This window comes from Myiozetetes cayanensis, unplaced genomic scaffold (genome assembly GCF_022539395.1).
Source record: "Myiozetetes cayanensis isolate MyiCay16 unplaced genomic scaffold, myiCay2020 scf5-8, whole genome shotgun sequence".
NCBI lineage: Eukaryota > Metazoa > Chordata > Aves > Passeriformes > Tyrannidae > Myiozetetes > Myiozetetes cayanensis.
In genome coordinates, this window is record NW_026087742.1 from 67226734 (window position 1) to 67249112 (window position 22379).

Below are 22379 nucleotides of genomic sequence, written 5' to 3' on the forward strand. Positions count from 1 at the left end.
GAACGCTGGGTGCATTCAGCAACAGATCACACTGCCAGTCACTTGAGGATTCTTCCACACAGCCATGTGTGTATTCCAAGTCTGTTTCACACTTGGAATTCCACCTTCAGTTTAAAGGTACCAATTATCAATGTAGGAGTTGCCCTTTATTTAGCATACATGAGTTCCTTCTGAGGTAAGTATTTATTCCTGCTGGGCACAGAGTTGGAGAGAGAGCCTCTCAACTGGGGGTGGTTTGTGAAAGTTAATTGTTCAGACTGAATGCAGAGCTGGGTAGGAATAAGCTCCACCAGCACAAACTGCAGTCCTGGAAGAGGTGCAGCTGCTGAACAATTACTGCACCAGAATTAGCTGAAGTTGTTGGGTGCAGTGCTCTTTTGTAGGCAGAATCCAGAATCCTTGAGTTAGCCTTCAGAATTAGATCCAGAGGAACACAGAGCTGATGAATAGGCTACTTCTGCAAAGTTTACACAAGCCCAGAACAGATCCATAAAGACTACACTTTTGTCACTTAAAAAGCAAGTGTTAGATGTCACAAACAGCTCCTGTGCACCTGATGATCTGTTGTTGTCACTGAAAATCACCTGTTGACCTCAAGCATTTGAGATGGACAGCCTCCTCCTGAAATCAGAGGAGCAGAACTAGTAGGATCACACCTGGCATCTCACAGCCAGGTGGTACTCATAGTACTCGCCCAACAGTAGGAACCCGGGGACTGTCCTTACTGCCAGGCTCCAGGATAAGCACCTGCTTTCTCCAGTGGCTGTGTCGTTGAGTCTTTACTCATGCTTTTTTTTTTACTAGGGGCATTGCCTCACTTAAAGGTAGTGAAAACTCATCCTCTTCCCCACATTGCAAGTGTTACTCCACCTTATAATACAGGCAGTTCTGAGAGTCAGGTTACAAAAAACATGGAGCTCTTTTACTTTTACGGACTAAATATATTGACACCTTTTATACAAATAAAAGCAAATTATAGTATTACATTAATTTAACAAATTCTAATACAAAACCCGCGTATTTAATAAAATGCAAGTTTTAAATCAAAGCTCTACAGAAACATCTAACTCCTCTATAAAGATGTCCAGTCCGCTGAGCATTGTTTGCTCAAAAAATAGTTATGAACTTAAATACACTCATAAGTGTATTATGCTGAGCTATACATATGGATAAACATTACTGAAGTCAGAAATGAAGGAAACCTACTCACTACCAGAAGGAGCTGCACAGCTCAAGCGAGAGTTCAGCCCAGCCTGCAGCCGGAGCGGCTCTGCCTTGCTGATGGCTGACCACACCTGCCACACATGCAGCTGTCACGTCAATGCCTTAAGTGATACCAATCAGCAACGTCAAAGAGAAAGGAACATAACTGTTGGCAGTAAGAAATTAAGTCACAAGCCACACCCAGATCACAGGCAATGCCTTGCCTACACCACCTACAGACTAAAAATTTCCTTTAATAAAACTGATTTATCAAATGTTCAAAACAAATTGTTGCCTATTGCTCTACTTCACCAAGTTTACTCCTTTTGGGTTTTTAAATATTATGAACTGACAGAACTAGCTGAATTAAAGGTATACAAAATGATTATCTATCAAACATCCACTTTGTACATAAACATTTCCAAACCAGATTTACAGTATACAGTTAGTTTATACAGCTTAAGCAACTGTCACAATGTCATTTCTCTCAAACTGAAAGCAGCCAAAAGGTCTAAGGTTTTGTGAAAAGGTTCTTGGTCACCATTCAAATTATACCTTTCTTGTCTCACCTTATTCACACCCATGTCAGAACATTGCTGGGTTCATTTCACAAACTGTACATTATTCCATCTCACTGTATGCTGCCAAGCCGGTTAATGTGCAAGAAAAGCTCATTAACTACAATGTGTTTTTAAATACAATGTATCTACATTTTCCCCCAGAATGCTTTCGCTTCCTGAGCTAGACATAAAGTACCTTAAAACAGGTTTAGATGCAGATCTGAGACCCCATAAGCAAACTACATTAAAATGCGTAGAGAGGGGGAAAAAACCCCACACTGCTTTTGGTAGCTCACACTACTGTTTGAATAAGGTAGCAAACTTACTATTTTAGTTGTCTAAACTGTTATGACTGTGTATTGCTCTTGCCTTTTATGATTTTTATATAACTGTGTATATTTCACAGGCTACTAAACACTTACAAACTTCATCTTGTCATCTAGGTGACTGGATTAGAAATGCTACAGTCTGCAGCAAAAGCATGCAATTTTGGTGGAATTTTGTTTTTTTAAGATCAAATCTGGTTTCATTCAATATTACTATCTAAATCAAAGGACAGCATATTAAAACTGATATTTTGCAGGTATTTCAATATGTTAGATTTTTTTTTTTTTTTTAATTTCCAAAAACATTTGAGATCACTTTCAATGAAAAAGATCAAATCTAAAACAAACCACGTTGCCGTTTGGATGAAAACAGGTTTTGGAGCTGTGAATTCTGGTTTTGCATCTGGAGTTCAAAAATAATTTTTACAAGAAAAATTAATTTTCTAATCAAGCAATGAATTAACCTGCAGTAAAATCTGTATTATTAAATAAGTGCTTATCGCAATACGGTAAGCTTGGGTTGAAGGTGCTATTCCATCTGCCCTGGAGTCTCTTAAGGACTTTACCATGTGGGCATCATGTCCGGGAACCAGACTCTACCGAGATGCTTTGAAACTTCCCAATGAATCTGCTCTAAGTTGTATTTCTGATCAGGAATCAAAACTTCCTCCATGATAGAAAGCTGAGAGAGGCGACCGCCACACATCTTCACAAACTCAACAAAGGCACTGCAAGAGACTTCACATTCTCCTAGGCCAACCGCTGACAGGTACTTGCACCGCTCGGCAATGCAGATCAGCTCCTCATCCAGCGGCCGCAATCCATTGGCACACACCACCAGCTCAACCAGCCGAGGACACGTCATCCCAACGCGGCCGAGTACGTCCTTGCTGACCGATCTTCCGAAGTACAGGTGAGTGACGGGTATTTCGTAACGAAAGAACGGGTCAAACTCTTCCTCGTACAAGAAAAAGTACATTACCAAATTTACTTTAGGAGAATGCTTGATGAAAGCATCCCAGCTGCTCTTCTGAATCGTGTGGAACTGAGTCTGTCCAGGATTTTCACTGACAACGTCAATGCGCAAGTGTTCTAACCTGACGTGTTTTTCAGAAGACAAAGCAAGCAGCAGCTCATCACTCAGCAGGTGGTAGTTCAGGGCCAACTCACGTAAGCCATGGCACTGGTCAGCCACACAAAGGATACCTGGCAGAACAGAACATTATGAAAGGGGTTGCACAGATAAATTGTACTAATAACTGAACAAGAAACACAGGAGTGCATTTGTTTATGTACGTCAGGAGGGTGCAAAGACCACCAATTTCAACATGTAACCAAGACCTAGCATCAGAACAAAATCGTAGTGGACAACATGAAAATTAATCTTTTTCACAAGCATGACCTTATGACCTCTCTGCACCTACACAGTAAGACAGACACACAATGCGACTACATCACTATTTTGCTCAGGAAACAAAGAAGTTTACAAATATATAAACAGAAACGACAAATATAAAAATAGCATATTCTGACTGTTCTGCCCTGCTCTAAGACCACATATACTTGACTTCATTTTTGTAAAAGGTCCTTACTCATGATAAAAGCAATCCCCTAGCCTGCTCTGTAAGAACTGCTGTCTGCTCTGTGGCCAACAAAGCAACTGTGAAAGAAGTTTGTCACCTGCAGAAAGCAAATGTAAGATCAATGCTAGATTTTAACTGAATACAGAAGCTGCTGCAGTCAGTATTTGTTCTTTCTAATGAAGTATAAATATTTAAATCTCGAAAAGCTACAGCAAAAAAAAGAGGCAAAACACTAAAAATCTGGAGCAGTAATTTCTAGAACAGCAATTTCCAGACTCTCCATTTAATGAATTATTATAACCTGCTGCTCACAGAAGACAAAAACATTAACAAAAAGAATTCAGTTCAGTCTAAGGTTTCCACTCATCCTATTTGTACATAGGAGCGATGGTATCATACTGGAACAGTACTGAAAAAAATAAAAAGCACTAAAAAAAAGCATCCAGTCCTCTGCATTTCATGTGACCCAGAAACCCGTGAAATGTGGGATACAGCCTTTCCATTAATAGAGGAGATGAGAACATAGCGTTTAAGGTGGAACTGAAAAACCCAAGCTCAATACACTATAGCTCTGAAGCAACATGAAGAAATCCAGAAAACAGCAGTTATTTTAAGATGCAGCTATGAGACTTAAAAGAAGCCTAGACAGAACATAAATATGCTTTTTTAAAAAAAATCACTGCAAAAACATGAATATAATGTATAAACACGTATGTATATAACATATATACACCAAAAGAGTATGTATTTTCCACCCAAGGACTTGCAAGGGCACATGCATGGGAAGTTCTTCTAACTACCAAATATTATAATTTCAAATATAAAAAACTCTGTTAGATGAATGAAACTAAAGCAGAATTTTAACTCAACTCTTATTGCAACCATTTCCTCTAAAAACAGTTTATAAGTATAGACATACTTATTTCATTTTAGGAGGAAGGGATGGGATCTAAGATGAAATAAAAATACAGGGTTTTGGGAGGGGCTTTGTTTGTTTGGCTTTTTTTTTTTTTTTTTTTTTTAAGACTGGAGTACAAAATTAGAACAACAAAAGTAGAACCTACAAAATTCTGGGTACCTTCTACATACTCCTGATACCATTTCCTATGCTTGAACCATAAAAGTTACTCTTATAGCAATAGAAAGGCTACTACAACCACTCCCTTCAGGCAGACTCAGACATGCTGTTTCAGAATGCCAAGACTGGTTGACATAATACAGTATTTTAGGCACTTTCAAAAGAAGGACTCCCACTGGAGAAGTTGGTGGAGCACTGCTACCATGGCAGGAGCCCTTCTCACAGGCTGCAGTTCTTCAGGAACTGCTCCAGCGTGGGTCTCTTCCATGGGGTGCAGTCCTCCAGTGTCCCCCAAAGGGTCAAGTCCTGATAGCAAACATACATTGGCAGGGGAATCTCAGCCCTCGTGCCTGGATCACCTCCTCCTCCACTGACCTGGGTGTCTGCAGAGTTATTTCTCCCACATATTCTCACCCCTATTTCCAGCCGCAATAGCTCTCCTGCAGTATCTTTCTTCCCTTCTTAAAAGTGTTATCCGGCTACCACTGTTACAGATGGGCTCGGCCTTGGCTCTGTTGGACACGGGGGAAGCCTCTACCAGGTCCTCACAGGAGCCATCCCTATAGCCCCTCTTCCCCCCCCTTCCCCAGGTACACATTGCCACACAAACTCAGTACATCCACTTTTTTCTCCATCTCAAGGCACACCCATACCTGAATTAAGCAATCAAACTGCTGCTGTTTGCTTAGCACTCTCTAGTATCCCAATCTATTCACCTCCACTCCATGAAGGACAGCAGTAGTTGTGCTCCTTGCTCCTTAAACAGGTATGACCATTTCTTACCCACTGTTCCTTCAATTTAAAACGTACCAGATACATCAATCGGAACGCACCAGTCAAACAACTGCTCCCTTCCAAATTAACTGAAGTGTATGATGTTCCCATAAAACCTTCCAGCAAGGATTAGCCACAAGCCAGCCAAGTCTGCTACAGCAGACAGGTTACTCTTGGATCCAAATCCAAGGAAATTACTCTCTCTGCCCAGCTACAAACTACTGCTGGAGTCTCTTCCTCCTGACAGACATATTATGGTTCATATACTTCTCAGACACAAAGATTCTCAAAAAACAATTTTAAGTTAGAAAAGACAATTTAAGCAATCCCCTATCTATGATTACGAAGCTTTGGACGAAATAACATTACAGTTAACTTGCTGAAGACTTTGTTGGACCAATCTGCTGCACAACAAACCTGCATTTTCAGGATTTGTTTATACAAAACCAAACAAAAGGTTTTGTCTGAGAGCCACACCTGAAAAAGGTATTAAGTTTGTTTTCTCTGTTACCACTACAATAACATGCCCTCTTCTATAGTACGGTTTTCCCCACATACTAGGAATCCTGCTGGTGAATTTTAAACATAATATATCTAACACTTCCAGCTGAAATGTATTTGCATGAAGAAAAGTTATGAAACTACTACAGTAGTTTCCACTCATCCTCAGAAGAGGAATAAAACTAAGTTGCCAGCATCTCATTTACAATTCCTCTTTCATTTCTCAGTGAAAAACTCTAAGTGTTAAGCTGACAGGCTGTGAATAAATCTTAAACTTGCTGTGCATTGTTGAATTTCACAGAATTAGTATCTGCTGAAGGCTTATGCAATCTTGAGTGATTTCATTCTGCTAGAAGCTTCATTCTTGCTGCCAACACAGAGTGTTAATGAAGTGTATTTGGTAACGGTGGAAGTTCTGCACAGCCCAGTCTCATCTCCCCTGGGTTGATGCTGTCTGCACTTATTCTCCAGCAAGAGATCAAACTGCTTTCCTTCAGAACTACTAAAGCAGCATCTTCATAATCCATGGCATGGCAACGCTCAAAACCCACACCTAATAAAATGTGGAAAAAGAAGCTGCATTCCAAAAAGCTTAACTATGCTGGAATCCTTAGTCATTGTAAAAGTAGTGCACTATTAAGCCAATACATACTCTTTAAGTTTCACATGAGGTTAGTTATTTGCCCACAACAGACATGCACTATTTTATTATTAGCTCAGTAGTTACTCTGCAAGTGGCAGGATAAATGGTCTGATCCCCAGTTGAAAGAACTTTCTTCAGTGACAGTTACTGTAAATTCCACACTCATCCTCCCTCCCCATTAAATTCAGACTGAATTTAATGCATGTATTATAAAAAAAAACCCACCCCACAAAATCACAGCATCTTACCAGCTGGAGAAACATGAGGACAACTGCTCATTTTCAACAGTTTGAGTGTGTCACTGTTATTAGCCACGAGCACTTTGAGAGATGGATCATCTACTGGTGTATCATCAATCTTGAGTGAAGAGAGGGATTTGGAGTTTACAAACACCACTGTCAGTGCAGAAATAAAGTGAGACTGGAAAGAAAAAAAGTTTAAATGAAACAGGAGAATCTGAAGTAAAAATCTCAGTGTTTTTACACTGTACATAGCAATCTTAGTTTTCTTGTACTTATTAACAGCATTTGCTGAAAAACATTCTTTTGATATTGCATAACTAAAAATTAATACTAAATCTGACATTTTTTAGTAGAGGAAGTGTAATAACTTTTTGCTATTGTCTATGTATTGGGCAAATCAGAATGTCTAATATTAAACACAAATCCAGAACCTGACCCTGGACAATGCACTGCACAAATTTAAACCTAGAGAAAGACCGTGAGCAAAGGGAAAGCCCAGAAGCCCTAGTTTTGAGAATAATTTGCAAGTCACACTCTAAAAGGAGCATCTTCTAGAACAAGAATTCCCACATGGCAAGTTGTACCGCACTGGTGAGATGCAAATCAGGTCAGGAGTGGCAACCCTGTAATGTTGTATTCAAAGCCAAACGATACCACTGCCTGCCTACCACCCACCCAGAGGATTTAGGGTTTGAATGGATTTATCTTGGAAAGCTAACTAGAGTGGTCCAAACAGAACCAAGAAACAAGTGACCAATTAAGTACTCATTAAGCAGCATAGATAATGTAGGTCCAGTGCTCCAAGTTGCTCCTCAGCATTTTTACATAACCACTGAAACCTATGAGTAAAGACAGAGCCCAAGGCACCATTAACCTGGGAAACACAGACTAAGGAGCAGATACAGCAGTGCTTGTAAAAACCACTTGTGATAGGGAGGAAGCGAATAATTAGCTTATCTTTATGATTTCTTACAAGACTGAGCGAACAGAAGACTTAAAGTATTTTCTCCTTGTCCTACGTTAGGTTTCCATAAAATGACCTGCTACTTTGATTTCAATACTGTTTCACTCTTAGCCTCATGTGCAAGTCCTAAATACAATTACATGAGAGAAGGCCTGGCAAGAATATTTGTTCATTCTTACCTGGTATGTTTGTGGGTTTTGATAAAACTCACACAGAAGTAGATTTAGAAAAGGAATTAATATTTTCACACTAACACAAACTTTCAAAGTCAGTTCACACAAATGGAAAACAAAGTTCAACTCAGAATCTTAGGCACTTTGGCTTTAGGGACCACTCCAACTATACTGGCAATATGCTGATTACATATGTTACGTACCAAAGAAAAGGTGCTTTAATATAATTTATATCGTAAAATATGCTCATATTTTAATTCTTATATTAATACTTAATATTTAATAATAATTTAATAATATTTCCACTTTCTACTCTGAAAGCATTAGCGCCGCGTTTTTATTCTCTATATTTAGAAAGTAATTCCCTTCACTAAGAAGGCTGTTAAGTAAAAAGGCAAAGGAAGTTAACCGCGTTCATAAAAACAGGTAACTCGAAACTTCTAGTTTGAAGTGCTAATGGAAGACAGGCAATATCTCAACATATAAAAGCTGATCTTGTCAATACTGCCACATATGTAGCCTATAGTATGATTCTTTGAAAGATTTATGTAGAATGCACTTAGTGAAAAGACTAGCAACACCGTGCTAAAAATGATTTCCAAACATTTGCCAGATGTCACGATGTTACCTGAAAACAGAAGAGCACCGATAAAGATAACGCAAAGTAGTTCAGATCTCCTATACAGTCTGATAAAAATAATTTAAAAAAAACACACCATAAAAAAAAATCCCAAACCACTGCATAGTATTAACCATTTCTCAAATCCATTCATCTTTGTGTGCTTCTCATCTAATGGACCTGTTTCTAAAGGCTTCCCTCAAGAATTTAGCCATGGTCCAATTCAATTCTTTAGTTTCATTAGTGGTCCAGGAAAATTTCAAAATCGCTGCTGGTCCCATACACCAGTGATAGTATTATTTGAGTGGTAAACATCAAAAGGTAAATTATTCCCAGAGCTAATTTTGGCTTCATTCTCAATACATTTTTAAAGGCCACGTGTAAACCTATTGGGAACAAAAACAGGAAGTCTTGAAGCTGAGTAAGACCATAGCATGAATAACTACAAATAATTACTCAGCAAGCTGAACAGGACCATAACATATCCCTCCAATGGCAGTTAAATAAGAGAGCTACAGCAACATTCAGGTTAAGAAAGAAAAAAATAAGCAAGAGCTGAAAGGACAAAATATTCTTAACACACTGAGAATGTGGATTGTTTTCACTACGTTCAGGTTTTCTTGTCATCACAACTCAAAGCACATCAAAAAAGGAAAAACTTCGTATCAAAAATAGTTAAATACCTGGAAAGCCTCTTTGAAAAAAAATCAAGCATTAAAAATACATATTCAAGAGAACTACATGATGGGGCTGAGACCACTGGCAAGGACAGTGATTGATAATCCTTCTGTAGGTAACCTTGCTTAAGCCCTATAGCCTACTTCCTTTCCCTCTGCTGTCTCTAGCTCCTCCTTGTCCTTGTGCCATCACCAGCAATGACATCACCAGGATCTAGCTAATAGTCTAGTTGTGTCTGGCCCTTCACAACCACTCCCCTGCTCCTTAGCAATAGTACACCTCACTAGCAGGAATTCTTTAGGAGCATGTGTAAGAGATTTGTTATCTTGTAGATTAGACGCCTTTTAACAAGATGTGATTTTTGGTAAACTTGCCAGGTAAAAATCTGACTGAAAATTTCAGAAGTACACTGCACTTCATCTAAGAAGCTGATGCATGACTGAATGACATGGCATTTGAAAATCATGATCATGTTGCTTTCCAAAGAGAGCTCATTGATCATACAAGCCCTACGGCAAGTCTCCGTGGATAAAACTCTACCCCTCATTTGATTATTACTGTGTCCTAAACATCCCCCACAGTACAATCACACAGACCTGAAGTGTCTAGCCTCTTGATTTGCACCACGCTGTTCAGCACTACACTGGGGTCAACAGACAGGAGGACTTGAAAGAACAAGGTCAGGACTAAGATCTCACATGATTCAGAGAATGAGTGGAACTTCAGATATCCTCGCAGTACATCTCAGTTCCTCCCTTTATAAAGTTTTAATAAAGTAATAAAGTTTTCTTTACAAAAGATTCATATTCCTATGATAGAACTTTTCATAAAATTATAGAAGTACTGTATGAAACACTGCAATGCTCTGCAATGGAAAAATATTCATATTAAAATACCTTTGGTAAATCCATGAAGCTTGGCCGGGCAGTTGAAATTAGCCCAAGTGTTTTCAGAGAACAATTCACAAGCTGGGATAAAATATCACAAGCTGCTTCTGCAGATTCCTTGCTACTGTCCACCTTAAAACAAAATGGATTGCATGTTCAGAAAACACTGCATCAAACACATTCTAACTTTTTATTTCATTTTACCTTTTGAAATGGGGTGTCAAAAAACTCTCACAAAACACCTCAATGGGAATCCATCAATATCATTCTTTTTTCCAGAAAAAGTATATACAAAAAAATCTAAGATAATTTGCTAAAAAATTACTACTCCACTAAACACTTTGGTAAAATACAGCATGGTGAGGGGTCAGCTACACAGTTTGTTCCAAGATACTCAATCCACATCAAATAATAAGGAAGTGGAGGTTCATTTGGGTCCAGAGTCTACACCAACTCCTCTTCACATTCTTCCTTACTGAAATGCAGGAATTCTATAAATCCTTTACTGTGTGCTAAAGCTGCTTCTTTTTAGAGTGACTCAGTTCATAATACTGAGCTGCTGGAGAGTTAAATGCATTATCCTATGAACCTATATGATTGGTCCTTCATCGTTAATACCACAACAGATATGCAATGAATCATCTTTAAAAAAAAAAAACCACAAAAAAACCACCACCACCACCACACAAAAAAAAAAACAAACAAAACCACCAAAACCCAAACCAAACCACAAACCCATAAACAAACAAAAAACCACCACAAAAGCACAAACCCCCAAACCTTCATTAGTCAGTTTGCTATACAACCCAATCGCTTAGTGTGCCTCCAGTGGATTTCCCCTGACACTCAGAGATGCTTTCTGAATAACCCCTTATACACAGCAGGCTTTGCAAACCTACAGAACAGTACAAAGCTTGATCACAGGATCAAATTTAAGCTAACCGTAAGCCACACTACCTTGTCAGCAATAGATGTAAATCCACTGAATGTTCATTTTCTGCTCAAACACACACTGAAAAACCTTCATTGTCAACAGTCCAATCTTTGCCTACAAAAGACACCCCTCATGTTTTCAGCCTTTACAGAGTAACAGTCAGTGTTACACCCACTGCCTTGTGTATTCTGCAACACTGAAGGACAACTGAAGCAACAACTTCAAGAAAGTGAAGGGCATCTGAAATTCTTCAGAATTACTCAGTGTAAAGAAACAGAGACAGCAGATAAGACACTGGAAGGTCATTCCACTACAGCTGTAAGTCTTCTTTATTTGGACACCAATAAAAGCCCGGCAAAACCCTGTGATAACAATTTGTATCTGGCACTGCAATCAAGCAGTAACAATACACGTGATCAGGCAGAAGTGCCTCAGCTACCCACATGCTGATGATTCCTACATTAGAACTGCCTGATCTCAGAAACAAGAATGTTTGCCTTCCTGCAGAAGTCATTTGCTTTCCAAATTTCTCACACAGCTGATGCATACACTGCCATGACTTTCACAGCACCCTTCCAAAACACAGTGACAGGTAACCTACCACTAAAGGCTTTCATCTGCTGAAGACAATTCCGTGGTGTGAACAGAACCAATTCTCACCAAATGGTACTTCTCAGCCAGGCACAATCAGTACACACACCATCCTGTGCAAATTCCATGTACTTTTCCAGTTAACTGAAACGCAGTTGTGCTGAGTAGACAATCCCATACAATTTAATATTAAAACTACTGGTTGCTGACTAACAGCACTGAAGTAATTCTCTGTGTATGAGATGTTTTCTTACCATGAATATTAGATCCAACTCCCTACAGGATGTGAAATGGGGAAATGCTCAATTTATGCATCGTGATCAAACTTATTTCTGAGGCAGGAACCCAAACATACAGTTGTATCAGAACTGAAGTATTTCTGTCCACGCACTGAGGCAGAATTTTAAGCAGCTAAGCTGCTACAAGAAGAAAGAAAAAAAAAATAAAATCAAAAAGACCACACCACCAAACAAAAAAATTTCCATCTAACAGAATTAAGGCAGTGAAAAAGTATGTTCAGGACTTATTCCAAGTTTTGGTCCTGCAAATACACCCAAAAGAGACAAATTAATTAGCAGGTAACCTCCACGTCTACATGTCCATTTAGAGAACTCATTTCTTCAGTACACTAAGCTGGAAAACAAGGCCATTTACTACACTGCCGTATTTCTTTTAAAATAAAAATGGTTTTTAAAAAGCCTATAAAATACACTACCTTGAAGCTTACATACTGCAGGTGATTGGAATGCCTTTTTATTATCTGCTTGATTAGTTCAGGATGTGTAGTCCTCAAGTTCGATGTAGCTGGTTGATTCAGTTCAAACTCAAAACACCTCCAGAGATCTGGCATATGAAACACTTGGTTCCAGCTTCGGCAGACCTGGGATGCATGAGCACGATCCAGAAGGGGCAAGTACTGAAACACCTGCAGGATAACATCTTGAAGCAGGTTCGCCCAGTCAGGACTCTGTGCAACGATGGTTTTCTTCTCTGTAACCTTGTGTCTCTTGGATTCCTTCTCAGTTGTCTCTCCAGATGAACTGTTGTTGGCCTCATTAGTTTTCCTTCCCCGTTTCATTCTACAGAAATAGTTAAAAAAAATTTGAGAACAGAGCTGAGAACAGTATTAACAGAAAACTATGGAGGTGAAAAAGAATGTTTTCTGCAACGATGCTTTTGTAGGTTTTTTTTCCCTGCCATAAAGGGAAAAAACCCAAATTGAAAACGAAGTAGTAGTCTAGAAACAACATTATCGTCTAAACTGATATGTTTAATATTGCTTTTTTAATCATTAACAGTGCCAACCCATTTATAATATTCACTCTCAGTGGTTTATTTTTGTGTCTGAGAACACTTTGAACCTAATTCGTTTTACTGTTTTGTTGATTATCGCTCTGTTGTTCTACTAAATCCAAAGATAACATTCTAAACCATTCTTTGAACACTGACATTCATATTGCTGCCCCAGTCCTATTCATTAGAAACAACACTTGAAACTGCGGAAGAAAAGATTAAGTAAGGAAGTAAATAAAGACTGTAAGCAGGCTAGCAGGCACTGCATATTGCAGATGTTGTATCTGACCAAATATTTTTTTCCCTCAGACAGAAAGAACATTTTCTTTTAAAAATGTATTTATTTATTTAAATGACATTAATTCAATAGGCATCTGTTTTAAATCAGTATCCTTGAAAACATATTTCATCAAGAACAGTGGTGTGCTTTCATTTTTTCAACTAACTAGGAAATAGGGATTATGAAAGATTTCCAGTAACAGCTTGGAAGTTTCAACCCACAAAAAAAGTTTACAAAATGGTCAGAAAACTTTCTGCAAAATTATATCAAATTCAGCAAGCCTGAGGCAAAAGGTTATCTCACTCAGCATATACATATCTCTCACAGCATATACTTTTTCAATAATGATGTAACTTAAAGTTCTACCTTATATTACATTATTAGTGAGAAAACCCCCTACCACCACACACATCTGAAACAAATCTAGCATCGGGTTTTGTTCAAACTGTGTTCTTTCGTACATGCCATCTTACAACTGAATTTAGTATCTGATCATCTATTTTTAAAAGCCTTACTAAGATGCACATCATGTCCTAAAGAGCTGTGAATGAGACCTCACACTAAATGACAATATGCTCAATTTCAGTCTCTAAAAAGATGAGAGAATCCAGGGATGGGATGGGCTTGAAATGAATAAGCACCCCTAACTTCCCTGATTTCTAAGATAGACACAGACTTCATCCACAGTGAAATCATTCCAGTTTACATTCAAGTACAAACATATGTATGAGATTATCATATGCCCAGTCCTTCTGGGATCTGGAAAGTTAAGTTTCCCTGCTATGTACAGCAAGTAAGTAAGAGTTTGGAAGCACTTTTTAAAATTAAGTGCAACTTAAAAATTATACTGCTTATAATCCAATGCATACAGATTATTTTCTCAAAGCCAGCACCTCCTTACCTATCTTTAAAAGACTTTAATCCTAGCTACTCGCATGACAGAAGCAAGCTATCACTTAGGTCTGAAGCCACTGATAAAATGATGCAAGCAAACCTGAGCATGCTGTCACGGAAGACTGACGAACTAAATTTATCTCTTGATTTTTTTCCAGCTTCATTTTTTAAATCCCAGTAGCAACCAGGCGCAAGTAGAAGATGAAAACAGTACTGGGCAAAAATGTCTGCTTGCTTCCTGAGAACTGTTTACTGTGATTCACAGCTCCCTGCTATGGGACTATGCAAAACACAGCTCATCTACCAGAACAGGCTTTCTGCCCGAGAGAGTTGTGCTGCTGAGCCAGTAACAGAAGCAAGAAAACTGAACAGTGACTCAGAACCATCTGCAATTAACAAAAATACAAAGAAACTGGATTTTGCAACTGTGAAAACTGAATTAAACTTATAATTAATCAAGAATTAATTAGTAAATCCACCGCAAGCCTGTCATGTTTCTGTTTGAGATAACTACTCACCACAGCACAAGAATAATATTTACAATAAGCCAGTCTGAAATACAACATTCCTTTAAATTTTAGGCTAAACAGATATTCCAAACAACTACGATTATAACAGGCATTTACCACAGGCAAGCTATTCACTTGCCAAATTTAGGACAGCATGTTTGATGTCTAAGTCTACAGAAAGCCATCTTTCATTAATCTGGAAAAAGCTACACAAGGTACTGTTAAGACTTGGCTCTCTGAGACTTCCTTACTGTCTCATCTTCTGTTAGTAAGGTAATACACGTGCAGAAATTCTCTAGTTAGGTGGGCTACTTTTATCACTGCATTAAGGTAGGGGGTTCCTTCACTTTTTCTCTCCCTTTTAGAAAAGACCAAGAGTGAGCTGCCACTGACAAAACTGGTGAAAAGGCCTCTGAGATGTGGTGATTGGAGAGGACCAGGTCATCAACAGACGACTCACAATCTGCACCTCTGAGCTAACTGGAATGAGTTCTAAGTAGGTAATATATGCTGGTTACAAATCAAAAACCACTCTTGAAAGTTGTTGGGTATTGTCTCACGTTTTTATGAACAGCAAATTAAAAAAAAAAAAAAGACAATAAGGCCATCACTAGAGCGATACTGATGATGAATTTCAGGTCACATTCTTCCAAGAAAATGTTACATGTTCTAAGTGCCATGGCTTGAAAAGCAGCCGATGGGGAAAAAAACAATTCCAGACTTTTTTGTTACTGACATCTTGGATGCTCTTGTAATTAAAAAGAGAGATTAAGCATAACTTTTCAAAAATACTTTCTTGTGGAACTTTTTCCAAAGAGAAAAAAAATGTCTAAGCTCAAGACCGAAAAATAAGACTTTAAGAACTGCATGACTGTTTTGTCATCTAATTTTTAAACATTCTGTTCATCTAACTTCTGGCATCTTGTTTCAGAACTTAATGTATTGGAATAGTTTTTTAAAAATGTAACTGCTTTCAGCCTCTTAACATGCCTAATAATAAAACAAATACAAAATTCAAAGAATGCGTATTTGCCTACAGAAGTCTGCAGAGCCGTCCAAAAAGATATTTATTAAAAAAATAAGGCCACTTAAGAAAGTAAACCTGTCTGCATATTTAATATGGAACAGGGTTAGGAATATTATCTAGGAACAGGCAAACATGGTTCAGATCACTTTTATTAATGTATCTGATAGTCTAAATGATTGAACCATTTTGAATCCCGGGCCAACTTTTCAACGAGGAAAACACGGATGCAAAATTCCATGCTAGCATTGTACTGTACAGGTACAACCTCTTTTTCAAAGGATGATTACTTGCCACTTCTTACCAATGCCTGAACCACCAATCTTGCTTTTAACTCTCCCTGGCATACATACTCAGGACACACATATCACCGGCCAGTTTTACCAAGTTGCTGCTATAAACAACTTGGCTTTAGAATCTAAGATCTCGACGGAAAGGCCAGGGTGGAAACAACAACCCCCAAACCAACAAAAATACCCAACTCTACCAGGGCAGAGAGACGGATGAAATCCGGATGCCCGACTCCTCAAGACTTTCCAAGTAAGTTTCCCCACCTATTTTACCGACTCGTTTCTGAACTCCGCACCCGGGCACAACCCACACTATCTTGTTTGCAAAAGTCACGTCCAAGCCTAATCACACAGTTCAGCCACCGAGGAGGAGGAGGAGGAGGAGGAGCAAAGCACGTGCTCAACATTGTTTTTATTGCCGAGTAAGGTGCAGCCAGAACACAACGGCAGTTCAAAAAAGGGAAAAAACCCCAACCAACCAAACAAAACAAACAAACCACCAAAGCCCAGCGAAACAAACGGCCGTGCACAGCCGTTCAGCGCCCTCCTGATAACGCTTTCCCAGGAACCAGAGCCCAGCGAGCTCCCTGCTCTCCCGCTACGGAAGGGTTGATCTGGGAACAGCAGGGATGCGCTGCGGGGGGCACGGGCTCACAGAGCCGGGGGGGATGCCCAGACACGAACCCAACCCCGATCGCCGCGAACAACCTGTTCCGCTGCACACGACGGAGGGTTTCTCACTTTATCACGGCTACCGCAGGAAGGCTGCGGGGCAGCGACCCCCCACAAACCCGGCGGACTAGGATTTAAGGCTCTCCCGCTACTGCCGGGGCAGGATCCCCTCAGGGTCGGCTCCTTCCGGCCCGGCCCGGCCCGGGGCGCGGCGCCGCGGGGCTCCCACGGCCCCCGGGCTCTGCCGGCCCCGCGGCTCGGGCCCCGCTCCCCAGGTCTGGCACCCTGAGGAAGGTCCCGCTGCGCCGCCGCCGCCGCCGCCCCTTTCCCGTCCCTTCACCTGGCGGCTCCCTGCTGCGCTTCGCATTAACCGGGGCTCGGGCCGCGCTGGCGCCTCCGCTCCGGCCACATCAGCTCTCTCCGCTGAAGTCGACCCCAGCAGCGCCACCGCCTCCTCCGCCCGGCTGTCAGGTCGGGTCCGTCCCGTCCCGTCCCGCCCGCGTCGTTCCTTCGCTCCTTCCCTGCCTCCCTCTCTGTTTACTTCCCAGCGGCGGAAGCGACGCGGCGCAGCCAAAATGGCGGCGGGCGGGCGGGCGGGCGCTGAGGCGGCGCGGCCCCTCCCCTGCTCTGCCGCCATGGCGGCGCCTCCCGCTGAGGGACGGCGGCGGCTCCTCCTCCAGCCCGCTGCTCCCCTCCCCGCCACGGCTGGGCACCGCCCGCCCCGGGCAGGCAGGGAGCAGGGAAGTACGCAGGGGTACCGCGGGAAATCTCAGAACCAGTCTGGATTGGAAAAGACCTCAGGGATCATCGAGTCCAACCTATGAACACATCCCTCCCCCCCCCTCCCCCCATGCCAGCTAGACCGTGGCACTGTGTGCCATGTCCACCTGTAGGGACGGTCACTCCGTCTCTTTCCTGGGGGGCCCGTTACAATATCTAATCACCCCTTCTGGGAAGAAATTCCCTCTCATGTGCAACCTAAACCTCCCCTGGCGTAGCTTGAGTTATGTCCTCTCGTCCTGCCACTTGTTACTTAGGAGAAGAGGCCAACCCCACCAGGCTACCAACTATCTTTTCAGATAGTTGAAACTCACTCCAGAGCCTCTGCTTCTCCAGGCTGAACAACCACTGCTCCCTCAGCTGCTCCTTGTCAGACTTGTGTTCCAGACCCTTTGCCAGCTTCATTGGCCTTCTCTGGATATTCTCCAGTGTCTCAGTGTCTTTCTTGAAGTGAGGGGTCCAAACCATGATTCAAGATGCAGCCTCACCAGTGCCAAGCACAGGGGAAGAATCACGGTCCTTGTCCTTCTGGCCACGCTATTTTTGACCCAGGCCAGGATGCCATTGGCATTCTTGGCCACCTGGGCACACGGGATAGCACCAGCAATAGAGCCAGATCTTCATCACTGGTACAGCAAATTCTCTCTGTGATTTGAAAGCTCCATGCCAGGCCAGCCTTAGGAATAGATGTAATGGAGTAAGCAAACCATGAATGCTTCCTGGGGCTGGCAGGCACTGGGAATGATGTGCTTGGGATACTGCCAGGCAGAGAAAACAAAGTGATTTGTAACGTTTCCCATGGGCTGCAAATGCCTTGTTACCATGTGTCCCCCGCATATGTGATGCACCCCAATACAGCTTGTTTTTCAGCAGTGTACAAGACTGAACTCTTTACATTTGTTGAGATTCCCCAAACTTAATTATTCACTCATTGCAAGATATACAATAAATTACTGCTTGAATTGTTATGATTCCAATTCCTGTAACTAAGTTTCTTGGAAACAACTGGATGTGATCCAGTGCTCTCCCCAGTCTTGAAATGGCTTTGAAACGGAGTAACAGTTCTTCAGTGGTTGCTGAAACATCACCATACCTGAGGTCTTTGAGAAGCACTGTATATAAATACATTACCTTGGATACTGAAAGTCTGCTAAAAAATAAGCTTTTTTTTTTTTTTTTTCCTAGTTCTTTGAAATTATTAGTGGAAAAAAAGAGACTTGCATAGAGATGGGAACGTTTGTCACTTTGTCAGAGAAATGTGCATTTTAATTTTGAGTTTCTATGAGGAAATAATCTTTTTCTCCAATTCAAAATGTCTTGAGCTATTTTACTAAAGCTTGGCCATTATGGTTCTCTGTATTTATGAATCTACACCCAGCCTTCAGCTTTTCAGGAAATGCAGCAAAACTCTGGAAATAAGAGGTGAGTTATCACCTCACCTTGAGCAGATTATTGAGCATCTTAGATATGCTTGTAATAGCAAATATGTGACTATGTAACTTGCTCTGATCAAATTCTGGTGTCTGCAGAAAAAAAAAAAAAAGGAACATCTTGTGACCAAAACAAATATTTTCGGAGTCTGTGTAGAAGTTTCGGGTGATATAACAGTGGCAATTTCATTATTTTGAGGTAACTTCTACTGAGTTTCAATGTATTGACTTAGTGGGAGGGACTTCTTACAGTGCCTTGCAGTTACAGTGTGCTGCCTTATCTTTGGAGTAAACAAAGTTTGGCTCAATGCCTGTGCCCTTATTTGCTTTGTTGTAACTGCTTGTGTATGTTTTAGGCACTGTATGTGTGTGCAGGACAAGGAAAAAAGTGCAGAAAGAACTCTCTGCATGACATTATTTGGGGACATAGCAGCCAAAATCAGGTAGAAAGGCACCCGCAGCTCTGTCCTTGGGGCTGAATCAGGCCCAGGACATGGTGCAGAGCACTGCCAAAAGTGTCTGTGGCATCTCTTGGCAAAGCATAAGAACTGGGGAGTTTACCAGAACTGAATGACAGAAAACCTATGGGCAGGGGGTGGTGTGAACGCCCTCTCCTGGCACCCGATGAGCCCCCCATGGCTGGCTCTGGCTTAGCTGGTAGGCAAAGCCCTGCTGTTTGTAGAGCTCTTGGACTCTGGTAGCTGGTGCTGAGATAGGTGGCAGGAGGTTAAGAAGGATTCAAGTAGCAAAGGTCCGAAGACAAGAGAGGTCTGGGCTGTTCTGTGAAAGAGCTGTCTTGCTGCCAGCTGTGGCCAGGTACCTTGAAGCTTTAGTCAGCAATTTGAACACCTTTAACAAGTATGTCTTCATTCAGGAGTTTCTCTGCCTTATTAATCACTTAACTAACAGTAAATGATTTTTGAGAGAAGAGCATTTTAAATGATAAAGGTGAAATTATTTTTATTTGTGAACACTCTCAGTAGTGCCAGAAAAACTCCAGGGCTTGTGCTGAGCCCTGGTATGCAGAAATGAGACTATTGAGGAAATCATCTTGTAATTTTTTTATTTTTACAAAACAGAAGGAGAAGCTCTATGAAGTTTCATTCTTTCTGGTGGGAGAGCCACGCACTTATGGCAAAGATTTGACAACTATCATAATGTGAAGATCAGGAACAGCCCACAGACATCCTTCCATAAAAGCCAAGAGAATGATAGCCAGTGACAGCCCAGTGTCTAATGGAGATCTCCCCACATCAGGCTGAGGTTGTACTGGTACACCTCTTCCCATTTCAGCTGACAGATTACCTGCTTGATGAAGCCTGCAAAAACACTGCAAATGCCAGGGCTTGATTGTAAATGTGACAGCTTTCAGCACTGAAAAGTCTCATCTGTGCTGATTTTCTGTCCCTATTCAAGTAGCTCTGAAGCAGGCCTGCAGTAAGCAGCTGAGCTCCACCCTGAGAAACCTGGCTGGCATTTGACTAGGAAAAAAATACAGAGGGGAAAATCACAGAAGCAGTTGGAAAAGAGTTAAGTAACAATAAAACAGACCAGATCCAGCTATGATGAAAGTATGTCAAGCTTGCAGGGCATGAGTAGCCTACTCTAATGAAAATACAAGCTGTGAAAAATATGGGCATATTAGTGTGACAATCTTAATCCTCAGAAGATTGTGCAGAAAAAAACAAAGGAAAACAAAACGTTTTCTTCAGCAATGCCCAAAAGGAAGTGATTGTTTTCCAGCAATAGATATAATTTGGGAAACTTCCTGTTTTTATTATCTTAATATGTCTATACAGGAAAATTTTCTAGTGGGAGGAATTTCTTATGCTGTTAGAGAATAGTAGTATGGACTAATAAAATATTATTTATCACAAGCAAGACCTTATAGAACAGGAGCTGTAACTTTTTTTTTCTCCCCAAAATGTAACCACAAGTAAAATGGTCCTTAAACCAGAGGGGCTCAATTTAAGGGCTCATGGCCTTAAAAAAATAAAAAGATAAATAAAATAAAAAATAATAAAAAGATAAAACTAAGGATGAGCAACAGCTCTTAGACAGAATGTTGACTGCAGCAGGCTGATTACTTGATGTTGTTCATGCTTCTATAAAAGCGGGAGAAAATTGCTTTAAGAGGTTCCTCCAAAACTCAATATCTAAGCATTATTTCTGTCTCTAGAGGCTATAGTAATTCTTCCCAGATGAATGGCTCCCATGGTTGCTTCATCAGCTAAAGCTATCATACTACTCTGCTATATTTGGTTAGGTAACACAGAAAAAATTGCTCTTTGCTGGAACTTCTGATATGGGAGTATCCTGGCATGGCTTTGGCTTGGAGTGCCACACAAACAGGCAGAGTGTGCTGAGCTGTGCAAGCAGCAACACAGACGACACCTGGTCTTTTCCGTGCTGTGGACCATGGATCACCAGCTGACAGGAGAACAATACTGCTGGAAAGGGGCGGGACCAGCTCACTGATGGGTTGACCCAACAACATCCTGGTAGAGGAGTTTTTTGGTTTACAATTGTCTCTGTGTTCTGTAGTTCTCCCTGAAAAACAGTTTGGCTGTCTCTGCCAGTGGCTGAGGAGTTACCATGGTTAGCAAGCCAACAGTGGTAAAAATTCCCCAAGAGACTTACTGCTAAGAGGGGGCTGGTATTTGTATTAGGACTGACCTTGGTACCAGGGCACAGCATAGAAAAACCCAGGGGCATAGAAATAGAGACAGCAATCTTAAGAGTAACAACGTCTTGAACTGGGATGCTGTTGCTCAAATCCTGTTTGTATTGGAGAAAATGGGGACAGGGTAGGATGCAAGTGCAATGTGCCATCTTTCATATGTTATGTCTCTTAGAGCAAAACCTATGGGGAATAAATTGCATTTACCCTGTAGCTCAGATCATCCCACTGCTATTACAGAGTCCTTGACAGAGTCCACTGATACAACCTGCCCCCAGGCAAATGCCTTTAAGAGGCTGTTGTTCAAGTCCACTGGCCAAGTTTCTAAACCTCGTTGTTGGGGACTGGCATTAGTATGGTGAATTACTGCTAGTGCATCAAACCCAATCATATCAAACCACCTGAATCTCTACTTAATTGACATGACAGCGCTGCATATGTGGCCACAGTGGAGTATGCATTCTTTGTGTGCCAGCACACTTAATGCCATCCTTCCTTTTTCTCATGGATGCTCAGGAGGAGTGCATGGCAGAAGCAAGACATAGGACTGTGGCTGAGTGGGAATGTTTTCCAGGGCAGCTGAGTGAGCAGAAAAGTTAAATTGCAGGAGTGGGTGTATACAAAGCCACATTGAGGAAAGGAATATTAGGGAGTGGACAGGGAAGTGGAAACACTAGACTAGCTGAGACCCAGCATAGGCTAAGGATTCTTGAGAGTGTGGAAGCAATGCCACGGATGGTGATAGCAAACAGCTCTGCATATGCTGCTCCA

At 41.1% G+C, this 22379-nt stretch overlaps 1 protein-coding gene across 1 annotated transcript; it reads right to left on the reverse strand.

Moving 5' to 3' along the window:
• Positions 1–920: 920 nt before the first annotated feature.
• FBXL3 (F-box and leucine rich repeat protein 3) lies at positions 921–17262 on the reverse strand. Its single transcript, XM_050331862.1, has 5 exons — positions 17059–17262; positions 12472–12835; positions 10241–10363; positions 6917–7088; positions 921–3295 (listed from the first exon to the last, which is right to left on the reverse strand). Exons 2-5 carry the CDS (start codon positions 12832–12834, stop codon positions 2652–2654), a joined length of 1302 nt encoding a protein of 433 aa, XP_050187819.1. The 5' UTR covers position 12835; positions 17059–17262; the 3' UTR covers positions 921–2651.
• Between the last annotated feature and the right edge of the window lie 5117 nt (positions 17263–22379).

Coding starts and splice junctions, on each gene's coding strand:
- FBXL3 (XM_050331862.1), bottom strand. CDS start 12,834: ATGAAACGGGGAAGGAAAACTAATGAGGCCAACAACAGTTCATCTGGA. Junction 10,364..12,471: donor TGCAGTATGTAAGCTTCAAG/GTAGTGTATTTT, acceptor TTTTGTTTTAAG/GTGGACAGTAGCAAGGAATC. Junction 3,296..6,916: donor TCCTCATGTTTCTCCAGCTG/GTAAGATGCTGT, acceptor CTGTTCTGCCAG/GTATCCTTTGTGTGGCTGAC.